Source organism: Cyprinodon variegatus, unplaced genomic scaffold, assembly GCF_000732505.1.
Source record: "Cyprinodon variegatus isolate N-32 unplaced genomic scaffold, C_variegatus-1.0 Scaffold427, whole genome shotgun sequence".
In the NCBI taxonomy this organism is placed as follows: domain Eukaryota; kingdom Metazoa; phylum Chordata; class Actinopteri; order Cyprinodontiformes; family Cyprinodontidae; genus Cyprinodon; species Cyprinodon variegatus.
This window is the reverse complement of record NW_015150880.1, coordinates 82,696-97,922: the sequence shown is the minus strand read 5'-3', so window position 1 is coordinate 97,922 and position 15,227 is coordinate 82,696. Positions and strand designations below refer to the sequence as shown.

Below are 15,227 nucleotides of genomic sequence, written 5' to 3'. Positions count from 1 at the left end.
AGCATCAGCATAGTGAAACCGGGGTTGTTCTGAGCGAACAAAGCAGATGAATCACAAAGATATTTTACAAGGTCGACAAAAGAAATGTCCTTTAGAACAATGGTAGCAGCGCACAGCATTGAGGAGGAGGGGCTGACCATGACAGATCACCAATAAGAGAATGGACAAGATGAGCTTAGCAAGGCAAAAGCCAACCAAGAAGGCACCAGTCAGCAGAAAAAGCCCAGGCACTCAATACAGCCATTTCTTTGTTTGACTGCTTCATTTAAGCTTCCAAAGCAAATAACGACACATTTCAATATAAAAAGGCAATTACTAAACAGCTAAGACTGAGACCCAATAAACATCTACAGTCAGGTCTTGTTTTTATTTAGTTTTTATTTATTTTTATTTTTGCCCTGACACATATCAAGAGTAATTCTGGGACAAAAAATGAAATACATTTTCAAGTCATTGGACCACAAAGCAACAGTCCAATTCCTTTTCTTCTTAGCCCAGGTAAAATGTTTCCATTGTATTTGTTTCAAGAATGGTTGGAAATTAGAAATTAAACAATTTTAGCCCATGTGTAGAATCAGTGCGGTGACTCCCCATGTGCTGACTCCAGCCTTTAATAACAAAAAAAAATATTGATGATTGATAATAAAGGAAAACAAAGCTGGACTTCAAAATTGAACAAAAGTGTTTAGGTAGCACATTTAGGTTTTTAATTGTATATAAAGCTACTTAGTGTTTCGGCCCCTTTACAGTTTTCTGGGTGGAACTAAAAGTTTGTTCTAGGTCTTAATGTCCCTTATTTTTAATTCAATTCAGCTTGATCCTACAGTCAGAATGGTAAAAAGTTTTCTATCTAAGTAAAACCAGCTGATTGCATCGAGTCACTGACTTGCAGAACATGCCCCCTCTGGTTGAGCATGTGCCAAAAGTAGATATTTGCTTGAATTTTATAATTGACTTAACAGCAGGCATCTCCAATCCTGATCCTCCAGATTCACTGTCCAGCAAGTTTTAGATACATCCCTACTCCAATAGAGCTGAATCAAATGAATGGCTCTTTACCAGGCCTTTGCCCATCTTGGTGGCATGCTAAAGAGATAATTCAGTAATTTTTAATCAGTAAGCCTTCACACCAAGCATTCATATAGCAACAGTGGAGAGGAAAATCTGTTTTACCAGGATGAATCCTCCAGCAGAACCAAGCTCAGTGTTAGCAGCCTTCTGCCAAGGCTCAACAATTGTCAAGCATAACTGAACTAAAAGCTACTTCTCAGTTTTTTTGGTTCTAGGTACGATGAGTTTAATCTGGCTGGACCATCCAAGAGATTTGTTGGGTTAATACTCTGACTACAAGTCTATAATCTATATTAGTGCAAAGCCACTTAGAGATTTAGAGATTTACACAGGTATTTTAAAGTCTATTTTCTGAGATAGTGTAGGGACTTTAAAACCTGGTATGTGCTTTTCTTTCTTAGTCTTGGTGAGGATTAGGGCAGAAGCATTCAGAATTGATTGCATCTATTTGACTGACTTTTTGGGCAGACCTGTAAAGACAATGTTTCAATAATCAATTCTGCTAAAAATGAGGTCATTCATTGATTTTTCAAGATCCTGCTGAGATGTTGGTCCTTTAGTTCTGGATATGTTCGTCAGACTATAGAAGTCCAACTTTGTTAGCCCCTTATGAGCCTTTGAAGTTTCAGGTCTGAGTCCATCACTGCATCCAGACTTTGAGACTCATTAGTGGTTTCTAGTTGTATTAAATGATGCACTGTGCAAATTTTTAAACACTCCTCCTTTGATCAAAAAACTATTAAGGTTTGTTTTAATTCAGCTAAAGAACATTATGGAACATCTACAGTATGCATTGATTTCTTAGGTAGACAGTTTTTAAATGGGTTTACATTCACCTGGTTACATTGTAACATAAAGCCGTATTTCATCTGCATAATTATGGGAACATAGGTTGTTTATTAAAATCCGAGTAAGAATGAACATGTAAATATTGAATGGGGCACCCTTAGATGTGATTTTTTTGGTCAATATTGTAAAGTTACTTACTGAGACTAAAAAACAGGTCCTTCCAGTAGTATTTAAACTTTGCAGATTGGTATACCTGAAAGTCTGACCCAGTTTTCCAAACAAGGCAGTAAAATGGAATGATCAATAGTGTCAAATACTAACATCCGATAATACCAGTACAGTGGTTCTTCCACAGTCTACATGTATATGGATGTCACCCTAACAAGGGCAGTCTCTGTGCTCAGGTGAGTTCTGAAGTGTGACTGGAAGATGTCAAAGCAGCTGGGCATTCTAAGAAAGAGGTTTAGTTGTTGAAACACAACTTTCTTCAATAAGTTTATTTATGAAATGGAAGGTTTGAGATAGGCCTGTAGTTCTGCAGTAGCAAATTGTCCAATCGGCTCTTTTTCAAGAGTGGATTGATAATTGCTGCATTTACGGGACAAAATCCTAAAAAAAGGGACATATTAATTAAAACATTTAAAGCTGTGGGTACAAAAATTAAGACAGCAGGAAGAGGAGCTTAGTTGGTGTAAGATTTCTTCTACATTTATGTAGGTTATTTGGTTAAATTGGGAGAAAATACGTTCTAGTTAGGGACATCTATAGTACTGTACTTTTCTTCAATAAAAAAGTTATCAAATTCGTCGCAGGCCATGGTAGAGTGTAGTTCAGATGCTACAGTCACAGGTGTATTTGTTAGTTGAGCGTGTGAAATAACAAAACATTAGCATTATTAACGTTTTTGCTGATGATCTCAGAGAACAAAGATCCTCTTGATTTTTTTCAGCTGTAAGTTGTTTCTTAAGAGTCTCTCTTTATGGATGTTATAGTCAACCTGGAGTCCAAACTTGCGCCACCTGCAATCATCTTCTGACTGGTGGAGCATTTCTCCACCGAAACCTTTTCTTCTCAACGATGACCTTCACTTAAATGGGAGCAATGGAATCAATGATGACTGACATTTTAGTATGAAAGTTATCTAACAGCTCATCCACAAAAGTGCCACTTTTCAAAATGGGAAGGACAAAAAAAATCCATTAAAGAAGGGGCGCAACAAGACTTTTTAGTAAGATATACTGAAATGCTAGGGAACCTCCAGCCAAGTGCTATACAGCTACAGTCAGATACTATTGCATTGTAAAGTTATTTAAGGGAACTCTTGATGTTAAAATAAGTGCCTTAATCTTGCCATCCTAAACCTATGTATGACACTTTCCTTTCAAAGAAAAGTAGCACTTGAGTTGTTACCCGCTGTGCAGATGAAGTCCAATAAAGATGCAAGCTATAAAAGACTGGAGCTTAAAAAAGACTACACCACTTTTAAAGGTCAATCTGGCAGTACTCTGGGTACTTAGAAGAAAAAAACCCACACAAATCAGAGTGACAGACAAGATACAGTATGACAAAGCTGTAGGCACTGTAGAATTACTGCCAGTGGCTAACATCATCTCTACCTCAAAATGTAAACTACTTGGACAAACCAAGCCTAAATTGAATAGTTTAATATTTAATGTATATTCTTAAACACAGTTTAGGATTCATAACACATCTATTCAATTTATAAAAAATGGACAAAAGGGGCCTTTTAAACTATTTTTAGCATAAGTACTCCTATGGAAGAATAAAATATTCTCCATGGTTACCTATTGGAGAAGGGAAGAAAAATATTTTAGAGCGAATTACTTTCACCTTGAAAGTAAAAAAAAATATTCTTGCTTTGATTGAAAGTAGAGGTTTCCAACATTCGACTTATGTTTAGTAAACACAGCAATCCCAGAGACAACTGTATAATCAGACTTTTATTTAGATTTTTGATGTTAATATCTTATCCAGCTTTAGCTACGCATGAACGTACAGGTGTCAGGAAATCTAGAACACTAGCTGATCAAACCTGCTGGTGCTCCCTAAGCACAGTCAGCCACAATAACCCCTTCTACAACCTTAGATAAAATGTAGGTTGGGGGCATATTTATCAATAAAAAACTTTCACAAAAAACAAGGGTTCAACTATGGTACTAGCATCTGTTCTGCGCTCATTCTGCTTGAAGAAATGACTGTGTCAGTGGAAGCAACTATAGAAGTGACAGATGGTGTTGTTTGTCATTTTGTAAGCTCCCAAAAGATATCCCTTTTGATCTGTTGGATTACACTGACTGACAAAATAAAAAAAAGACAACATTGCTGAACCATTGGAAAATCACCAGACATGTTGTCATTCAAAATCTCCCAGATATCAAGGATTTCTAAGCCAGATTCCTCTTTCCATCAGTCACTCTACAGTACCTGTCCAATTCTCTAACTTAGTGACTACTAACTCAGTGACTAGAGTATGTTATCAGTGATGCATAGATGAGAACCAAGGAGGGAATTTCTTCTAAAACAAGCACCGCTTAAATCTGTTTAATATCACGGCAGAGAAGAGCTGTCTGAGTCAGGAGGAGCCACACTTACTAGCACCCAGCTTTTTTCCCGGGCACACGTTGTGCCGTCCTTTCGCTTATCTCTTGGTAGGAAGTCGGGTCACGCCATGTGCCAATTATGGGACAAAGGTAGTGTAGCGGGAGACTTCCAAGTCAATCTGAGAAAGTCAGAGCCTGGGTCATCTGCCACAGCAGTAGATGATTCTATTTCCTTTTCTTGTCATTTTTTAACTGATCGACAGTTCAAATGAAGCAGGGATATGGATAAAACTTTTTTTGGCATCCTATAGGTCAGAACCTAAAAGCAATTGAGGCACATAAGAATATAAATCTAAAGATCAAATGTCTTTTTAATCACATGACTTCTGAATTTTAAGATAATGAAATTGACATTGGTTTAGACACCCATTTGGCATGTTTTGTTTACAGTATATATGAGAACCAGACACTGTAGCAGCATCCTTCACAATAATCCCATCAGATGTTAACTGCGGCCTGTAAAAGAAATATTGATTTTGGACAAATTTGCCATGAATCAGGACTTTGATGATCCTCTCCTAGATCATCTCCGGTCTTCAGTACATTTGGTCAGGTGTCCGGTCAAATGAAACATTTGCCTAACCTCTTCCACCTTCTTTTTTGTTTTGTTTTTTTTCTATGTACAATGTATTTGAAATAATCCCTAAATAATTTTCAATAAAGTTCTGTTGCATAAATAAAGATATCAAGGGAAACATTATATCCAAAGTAGTAATGATTCAAAAAGTCTGAGTGTAATTATATGAGACGACATGTAAAAAAGCATGCTAAATAAAAAGTAAGTTATTAACATCTTGGATTTAACATCAGTTGTGCCTCTTGCCCTTGTATTCACTTCATTGATGTTCTCGATTTACCTTTTTAAATCTTGCCTCCAAAAAAGTCTCCTTGTATCCTTTCCTTAGATGAGGCTCAAGTTATCTGGCTCTATTTCCATTAGTTTTTACCAAAAAAAAAAAATATCTGTTAGGATCTCAGTCTTCACAACAGTCATCCAAGGCTTATCTTTTGCTTTTCCTCCTAGAAAAAAACCTGTTATCAATCCAATGAACCACTCCGCACCCTTGCTGCTCACACAGCCACCCTCTGCCCTGCCTACTGCCTCCAAGCTCAGATCACTGCTGTTAACATTAAGCCCCAACAATCCGTTCTCATTTACCTTACTCTTCCTTCTGCATCAATAGATCTGTCATTTCCAAAATGCTTTATTTTCTCCTGAATCCAACCCAAGACAGTTGTATCATTGTAAATAACTTTTTGAACTTTACAAGTCTGTTGGGAAAAATTAACACAAATCCCAATCGTTTCAAATGAACACCTGTTAAAAAGAACAGAGCTACTGTTCATTTATTAAAAATGATAAAGATAAAAAATGCCACAGCGCATAACAAAAACAGGAAAAACTGTAATGGATGTAAAAACACCCATGGAGCTAGTTAAAATCTTGGAAATAATGACACCAATGTACAACAAATAATTATCGAACAGATAAAAATTATGAAAATATGGCAAAGAAGTAAAACGTATATTACCATTCACTTTTTAAAAAGTACTGATGTCATTTGAATTCAACTATAACACCCCTGATCAGAGAAAAGAAAAAGAAAAAAGATACATAAAAAGTTGACAATACATAAATCTCATTCCTGTAGAAGTATTGCATATGTTCTTACAGTAGATTGCTACAAAGAACAAATTTTAAATGAGATACAGTACCCAAAATTCTTTGTAAATGAATTACTATTTGATGTATAATTGCAGTGCCACAATTAATCACCCCTTACACTCATTACCAACCAACATTCCTGCTTTTAAATATATGGTTTTAAGTGGATCAGTTATCAGTGAACTTTTACTTTAACAACTTCCAGGTTTATAAACATGACATGAACCAGAGACCAGTTGCTTTTTGCCTTTCTTCAAAACTGGAACATTAGAAAATATGCGACTTGCCTAAGGAAGAAGTGAGTTGATTTGATAAGAAATAACATGTTTTATTCCCTTGCCTGTGTCTACAGTCAACATTTTTTTTTTCCTGTTCGTGGACTTAACAATCAAAAAAGGAATTGGGGAGCTCCTAACTTTATCTTTTCAATATGCAAAGTTAGGAAGGTAAGGAAACAAAACAACTATGATAATAAAAAAAAGATCCAATCTTAGAGGAATGAAAATTATGTTTCTGCAGAAAAAGCTCTAATTATCTCAAGGCTTTCTATAAATCTTTACCAGGAGTGCCAAATGTGGAGGAGGCAGTCAGTTCCTTCAATCATCAGTTTAGAAGAGGCAGTGACTGAGCTAATGTATTTCTATCAAAATAAAATGGATAGAAAATGCATCAATAACTGTCTCAAGTTTAACCTGCCTTTATGTATTTCCACACTCCACCCAATACAGTAGTTTATAAATAGTTTTATACCAAAGTTGTCATTCTGAATTTTCATTTTTACAGTTATCTTTTAATTTTTTGCAAATTAAGGCCAGAAAGTTACTTCTATAAAATACTAACTCCTAGGGTTAATTCAAAGCTTGCTCTTGTAATCTTGCCATACTCTTTAAAAAGTAACAATTACCATTTAAAATTAGTGGATTTGTATTGATCCACAAAGCTTGGTCATTAGTTTACTTATCCAAATGAATGCAACGCAATAGATAACATGAATATTCCACTCAGACAGCAATAATCAATATGCCTGTCACTGAAAGAGAAGCTTTTATTCAAATGCAGCTATTGTCTATTCACATATTCTCACCAATCCAATTAAACTGCTACAACTGCTTTCCTTCATGCCTCATGTGTTTTTGTAAAGTAACTTTTTTGCAAATGTACCAACATGAATATACTAGTATTGTGAATTTTATTTAAGAACAAGACAAATTAGACAAAACATCCATCCATCCATTTTCCCTCATGATTATCCCAAGCCGGGTCGCGAGGGGTGCTGGTGCCTATCTCCAGCTGTCTACGGGCGAGAGGCGGGGAACACCCTGGACAGATTGCCAGTCCATTTAACCTCGCCTTTTTGTATACCCAAATGAAAAAACAAATAACTAACTGTTAGCCCAAATTACGTGTTTGATGCCATCATTTGAAAGCTAACACCTTCTAGTCTTAGAAAACATAAATTAAAATTGTGTGACTAAAACACAGCCTAAACTGCAGCAATTAAAACATGACTGAAAGTTTTTTTTTTCAAATACTAGTTCTGTTTTGAATAGCAGTAACAATGAAATGCTTGACAGTAGGCATGTCTCAATGTATTACCTTTATTCTGCTTCATGTCAACTACAACTGCAAAAAAAAATTTAGACTTCTAGTTATAACAGTTCCAGAACTATGAGACTTTTAGCTTCTGGGGTAACCAGCGTCTCCAAACCTCTCAAAATGTGCCACATTATTCCAAATTGTGCTCATTGCTTTTACACAATTTTACATATAAAATCCAACTGAAGCTTTTTGATGGCCACAAAATATTTTTGACACAAATATTTTTCTAACTTTCCATCAGATTATCCAACAGTGTGCAAAGTTGCAGTCACTAATGTGCCTGTGTGCCGTTTACACCTGGCAATATATGGCTCTACTATTGAAATTAGCCATGCTTACCCTTGTTTTAAAGGTAATTTCACTGGATCTAGAGCCAAAAATTGAATGTAGTCTTCATCAATAGCAACTGGACTTTATGAGGAATGATATTACGGGTCTCATGCATAAATATGGCAGCTGAGACGGAGCACTTGTGACGCTTCTAGGGTTTTCCCGGCGTCAAATCTCAGAACGTAATCGGTGGGGACACTTTTGTTTTGTAGGCTGGAAGGTGATGAAAACAAACATACATCAATTGGAAATGTTTGTGGAAGCTATGTAGTAATTAGCAAGACAGTTTGAATTAGCTAAAAAAAAAAAAACTTCTGATGGTAAAAAACAGACTTTATGTGGTGAATTTCTCATCACAGAATGTTTTTATTACGAATATATAAATTTTTATCCGTAGACCCTTACGGACAAAAGGAATATAAACAATCTATAAACATTCTAAGATTTTACTTATAATACCTTGGGATTGCTTCAAAGGTATGAAGTTCAAGCTTTATTTTAAAAATTTGGATTTAACATGCTGCTATATCTTTATTTAATTGTGCTTTGTTGCTCATTATGTCTATAAAACAAACTTGGTGATTGAATTGAGGAGAATCAAAGCTTTCTAAGGATGTATAATATGTCTATATTGCTAAAAGTTTAACCAGTGTTATTTTAGAGCGTACTGCTGTGTTTAATCTAAATATACACACCGGATCATCGGTGATCTGGTGGATGTTAAGATATTAAAATGGTAATTTATTTTGGTAATTCAATCCTACAGGTATTTCATTTCATACAGACTGACAGATTTCTTGAAAAGATTTCTTGTAATTTATATGACTAGCCAACAGCAATAAACCAAACTCTCTGGTGTGTCAGACAACCTGAATGTTAGAAACCATTAATAAAAAGGGACAAATTTTAGCGCAGCAATTTTAGGTTATTTTTTGATAAATGCATACAAAATCATAGTTATGACTAAATTAATCTGAAAGCTTATTCTCGTGGTATTTGTGAGTTCACAAACACACTAGAAGCTATTTGGTCCAGCTAAAATCGTTCTGAGTCACACCTACAGTGCATTGGCCTATCACCTTTCACTACTATGGTTTGAAGGTGGGACATATTTTTGACAAAAACAAAAGCTGCCAAGCCTAGAGATGAACCAAAATAAACATGGCCGCATAAGAGGACATAAGTAAGAAGCATAGATTTTGCTATCGTATCAGCTATTTCAGAATCCCATATTTGATCTTTGTAAAATAAAAAAAAAATAAAAAAAGATACAAAGTAAAGGCGTGAATGGTGGATCTCATGGCATCTACTGCTTTTTCAATTGAAAGCTAAACTTTGGTAGGGGGCACTAGGTGTTTCTTCATCCAATCAGCTCCAAAGGTTCTGTTTAACGTTCCTCCATTCCCCAAAAAAGATTGGATTGGAGAAGTGCCAGACTAATTATAACTAAACAGAACCAAACCTAAGTGCTACACATTATCAGTCTGGATTCAAAGGTAAGGATAAGACTTTACAGATATCCAGAAGATGCTTTATGTTCAGTGAAAAGTGAAATACCCTTTAGTTGTCATAGGAAAAAAAAGTTCTCCACACTGTGTTGGACTGATTTGTACCACAGAGATGATCAAAGCTGTATTATCAAGAGAATATCACCCATTTTCTCAGTGGATCATATATACATTTAAATGTTTTGACAAACTGAATCTAACTTATCCTTGGCTGTAAATCAAAAATAGTTTATATTTAATATAAGTCTTAAAATACATTATTCTGTGCATGATTATACTCTCACTAGTCTCACTTTTTGAATGTAAAGAGACTTTTCTGTTATCTAATTGGTAAAAATGAATCTGTACACTGATCCTTTGGTTCATTAAATGTTGGTAAAATTAAGAATACAATCTGCTAGATTCTGAAATACTAGTGAAAAATGCAAATTGTGCAAGAAATGTGTTGTGGGTTTGATGATCCAAAGTCAAGCATTTTCTGAGGCCCAACCTCGTCGTCCTTGACTGGATACCCACGGTGAATGAAAGTGAACACAGGAGGATACTGATGACCTTAAAATGAGGAAAGTATAACAAATGTGCTAATGAGCAAGCAACCACAGAGAAAATAGTGCCATCAAAAACTCCCGACCTTTTCTGCACTTCAAAATGGGTCAATTTACCCAGCTGTGTGGAAAAAAAAAGAAAACTGCACTGAAGTCAAAACATCTGTCATGAGCTGTAATTGGCTTTATTAGACATCTCATCCAGAGTTCCCAATTACAGGCCTCAATAATTAACTACACTTGAAATTAAATGTATTTTCTCATCAGCCTTTAATTAAAAATGCCTCTTGTTCTTGATTGAAATTTCCAATCTAAGGGTGGGGTTTGGTCTCCCTATGTGTTTACTCAAGCTGTACGGGGAGATGGTCGAGGTATAATTGTATTGTCTGATTAAGAGCTGTCAGGATGGTTTGGCTTTTGGCCGGATCACAAGCAGAAAGAAATCAAACTGAATCTCTAATACCACAACCGAGCCATACTACTGATGCCAAAACCAAATCTAGCCATAACTTCATCCCATATTTTGTTGCTAATTAATAGGTAATAACCACAATAATAAATACACTTATTCGGTCTTCAAATTGTACTATTTTGAAATTCAAATGAAACTTTATAAATGGCTCTGTCAAAAAAACGAAAAATAATAGGATTTTAGCTCATTTGGCCTCAAGGTGAAGCAGAAGCGATAGCTTTTGTAATTGTTACAGTCCAGTGAATATCTATAACAAATGTTCTCAAAGAAAAATTAATTTATCTCTCTGATGAAGGCCGTGCAGAGGGATGTGCCTTTTATTTCCCTCATGCAAATCACTCTGGTCCTGTCATCATTCAGCTACGTTCATTCTTTCTCCGTCTCTGGCAGACTGCATTCAATAGTGACACCTTTTATATGTTAAGAAGGAGTCAAATAAACGCACTGATACGGAATGAGATGTATTAAAAGCAGGAGGGGATTAACTATTTAAAATTTAAAACCAGAATAAGTTTAATTAGTTCTAAAAAAAATCAAAACTTCTTTTATACATCACATGCGTAAAATTTATGTTTAAATCAATTATGAATACAAATCTTCATAACATAAGGATGTGTAAAACATTGCATCTGAATGGGCTGCAGGAAACAATATAAATCCTTTTAAAGTTGGGATTTTTTTCATCTTTCAGGTATTATCTGTCATGTCTGTTTAAGCTACAAAGAATTACAACTTTTGACAAGTGGCTAAACCCATTTTCTCATATTTGGACCTGTTTGTTAATAATTTATTAATGAAAAAAGCTTTTACGCTGTTTTAAAAGGTGTAAAGCTGTTTAATGACTGAAGTGAGGTTGCTGGTAAAAATATAAAGGTTTGTTTCTGCTTGTTGAACTAACTCTGTCCTCTAATGTCCAACACCGTCTCAATGAAACGGTCACTCTGTGAAAGAGTTTTGCATGTTAAAAAAAAAGGAAAGATCTGCAAATGACCAAGTAAATAATAAATTTAAATCTCGTAGCTAAAAGACCTGCCCTCTTTACTTTAAAAAATAAAAATAAAATGTGCGTGCAAGAGCATGCACATGCCCATTTCTCCTCGTGCACGACTTGTGGACTTTATAGCAAACTCCGTTAACTGATCGTTTGGACAGATGATCACTGCTTTTTGCTCCGTTGGTCACGTAACTCCTCCTCCCCCATGCGGTGCCTGCGCTATCTTTGTTATTACTTGCAGCTGTCGAGTCGCAACAGCTGGCCGTTGTAACAGCAAATTCAATGTTTCTTTGAGAGGAGAGCTCTCTGTGCAAAGCAATTTGATATATATTTGCTTCTTCTGAGGTCTTTCTTTTTTTCTCATGCACTTCTTAGACACTTTTTCTCTTACGACCCTTGGCCATTTTCAAAGAACCGTAGTGAGAAAGGTGAGCTTCAATGACTTTCTGAAACCGTAGCTCACCACACATATGCGGCTGAAAGAGCGCATGCACAAAAAAAAATAGCTAAGAGGGCGAGCACAAAGGGATGACCAGAATGATTGGCAAGTAGGAGGACCACTTATTTAGACAATCCGCTCGGAAATAAATGATCGTCCTCTTTACCTTTAAGCAAGCCTGATATGCACAAGGAAGGAAAGGGTGACCACTAGCAAAGAATTAATCTACAACCCCAAAATGTACACGTATTAAAATCACATTGAAAACGGATAAAAAAATTGCTATGGTTAGATTTGCAATGCTGATTTATCTGGCCCAGTTACAAAAAGTGTTTGCAGGGGTCAAGCTGCGACTTTAAACCTAAATACGCTGTATCAACCATCAAGCATAGTGGTGGGTACAGAATGCTGAGGGTCTGTTTAACTGGTTTGTTGCAAAAGGCTGGTGGAATATTTATGTAGGTAAACATTATATTTCCAAATAATTTCAGTTTACTTCAAATCAAGCAATACGGCGCTAGGTTGACACTTACACATAATTGGACATTGGAGCAGAAGATATAATCTCAACATAAATTATATCCCGTTTTGGCATAAATAGGTAAGATTAGGATTCTTGCTGACCTCAAATCTGTCAGAAGGATATGAACTATGATTTAAAGCTCAGTCTATGCTGACAAACAACCACTCATTTATGCCAACCAACTCAATTATCCTTTGTAGGCTTTTAACAATTTATGGAAAATCTTAATTTCTCTGGTGGATGAAATAAAGAATAGATTAAAACAATTGAAAATTCAGTGAGTTTCTTTGGTATATAGCCATTTAATCCTGAACAAAGGCTTAAATGCATAATTGAAAGCCAATGATCAATAACATTTAACCATCTGATGAGGATTTAAACTTTTTAAAATCACTGTAAATAGTTTGGGATATAGATCAACATCCGTTTGTAGAAGAGACTACCGGTATGTCAAAACACTCAAAGATTGGTAGAAGCTCCATTTTTAGTTTTATAATGAGTTTTTCTGACAATTCTTCCAGATGCCAAATCCACCTTAGTAAATAGATCATACAGACAAACTGCAGACAGTAACGTCAGATATGAATATCAATTCCTCAGAGGAAGAAAGCAGACAAATTGAGCAGAACTGATTTAATAGCCCAACTTAGTTGATGCTACTAATCCAGCTGGGGCCTGGAAGAGCTGGTCAATCATACCCTGCAAGATGAATATTCTTAACTTGCAGTGCCCTCTCTCCCATGTGTGTGAGCTGATGTCTTTTTAATCTATTTCCTTCCCAGCCTATTCATGAGAACGAGACGCCTGGTCGCCCATCTGCAGATTCAAACCACTACATCTATGAATTATAATGTTTTGTTATTTTCTGTCAACTTGTGTGAGTAAGGACTCAATCTATAAGCCTCTGTATAACTGTGTTTGTAAAGCTCTGGGTGGAAAGTTAACACCATTTAAAACTTAAAATGAAAACAGCAGAGAACAGACAAAGCCTGGCCATGCTTCTGATTGAAGGGCGTGGGGGGTATTGGGGGCACATCAGTGAGGGTGCGCTTACAGATACTCACCAACGAAGTAGGCTAACAGGAGCAGCAGCGTCACTGAAATGAGAATGGCACTGAGAGCAGCACATTTCCAGTTGCAGTGCTTGTAGGGCTTCTTTAAGCTGAAGGCAGGTCGAGAGAAGGTGTTTCGAGGTAAAGGGCGAGGGGGAGGCGAATACACCGTGCTGGAGGTTAGAGGGTATCCCGGTGAAGTTGTGCAATACATTGGTGATGTTCCACCTGGTTTGAACAGGAAATGCCTGAGAAAAACACATTTTTTGCATTACTTTGACAGACACAGATACCCAAGGATGCTTTAACAGCAAAACAGACCTTTCATTTATATGCCATTTTCTTCCAGGTGAAAACAGTAATGTTTTATTATATCAAGAAATGCAAGTTAGTATTTACAGTGTCTGGCAAACTACTTAACTAGTTAAATTCTTCTATACTTTGTCATGTTACAACTATATACTTTAATGTATTTATTAGGATTTTTTGTGATAGACAAACAATGCAATGGATGGTAATGACAGTGAGCAAAAGTTTTTTAAACCCAATAGGAAAGCTGTGCATTTGTATTAAACTCTCTAACAGACTAATAGTTTGTAGAACCACCTCACGCCTCAACTCTTCCTGGGTTTTGCTTTACCTATTTTGTACATCTAAAAACTAGAATTTTAAAAGTGGCAGGAAGAAAGCCACAACTGAAAAAAACAGCTATTTGAAGTCCCACTTTCAGTTTGTAACAACCCATCTGGAGGCCTTAGAAAATATGAAAGAAGATGCTCGGACCACTTGAGACCAGCCTACATACACACTTCTCTGTGTAATGGAAATGGATATTGCACACTTGTAATACATGGTGGTGACAGCATTCTTTGGAGATTATTTTCTTCAACAGGGACAGATTGAAATGTTCGCTTTTGGTAGAGGCATACTCCAAAATACTTGTAGATGTATTTTCAGCAAGAGAATAAATAAAACTAATGCTTATTCAGTTCAATTCAGTCTAATCATATAGCGCCATTTCATGACAGATGTCATCTCAAGGCACTTTACAAAGACAATTCAACTAGATCATACAATCAGACTGATTCAAAGTTTCTAAGGAAAACCAGCTGATTGCATTGACTCATTTACTCGAAGGTAATCCTTCACACCAAGCATGCTTGTAGCGACAGTGGAGAGGAAAAACATCCTTTTAACAGGATGAAACCTCCAGCTGATCCAGGGTCAGTGTGAGCGGCCATCTGCCGAGGCCGACTGGGGTTCAGGGAGACAGAAGCAGAGATAGAAAAAGAAGCAGAGATACAAAAGGCAACTGTCAACCAGCTCTACAGGCGGCCCCGTCCAGAGCACACAGCCTAAGAGTAGCATCATGTTGTTTGTTTTTGTTGTAATTGTAATCCAGTCTACATTTGTAAGGTTGGCACATATAGAAAAGGCCTAGACTTGCAAGAGACGGTGGTTATACAAAACAGTAATGAGTCAAGGAGACTTAAAGTTATATATGCCACATTTTGTGAGCAAATATTTCATTTGTTGGTATATCACATATAATCCAAATAAAATAGACTGAGATTTGTGGTTATAACGTGACAGAAAGTTAAAAAAAAACTAAAAAAGT

The 15,227-nt window shown here is 36.2% G+C and overlaps 1 protein-coding gene across 11 annotated transcripts in view; it reads right to left on the bottom strand.

The window, feature by feature from the left end:
* Positions 1-15,227, bottom strand: part of tenm4 (teneurin transmembrane protein 4) — a 183,830-nt gene that overhangs the window by 111,425 nt on the left and 57,178 nt on the right. For all 11 annotated transcript variants that reach the window (XM_015388539.1, XM_015388540.1, XM_015388541.1 and 8 more), the window contains one exon: positions 13,622-13,857. In XM_015388539.1, coding sequence (XP_015244025.1) covers positions 13,622-13,857 — 236 coding nt within the window. The remainder of the gene's footprint in view (positions 1-13,621; positions 13,858-15,227) is intronic.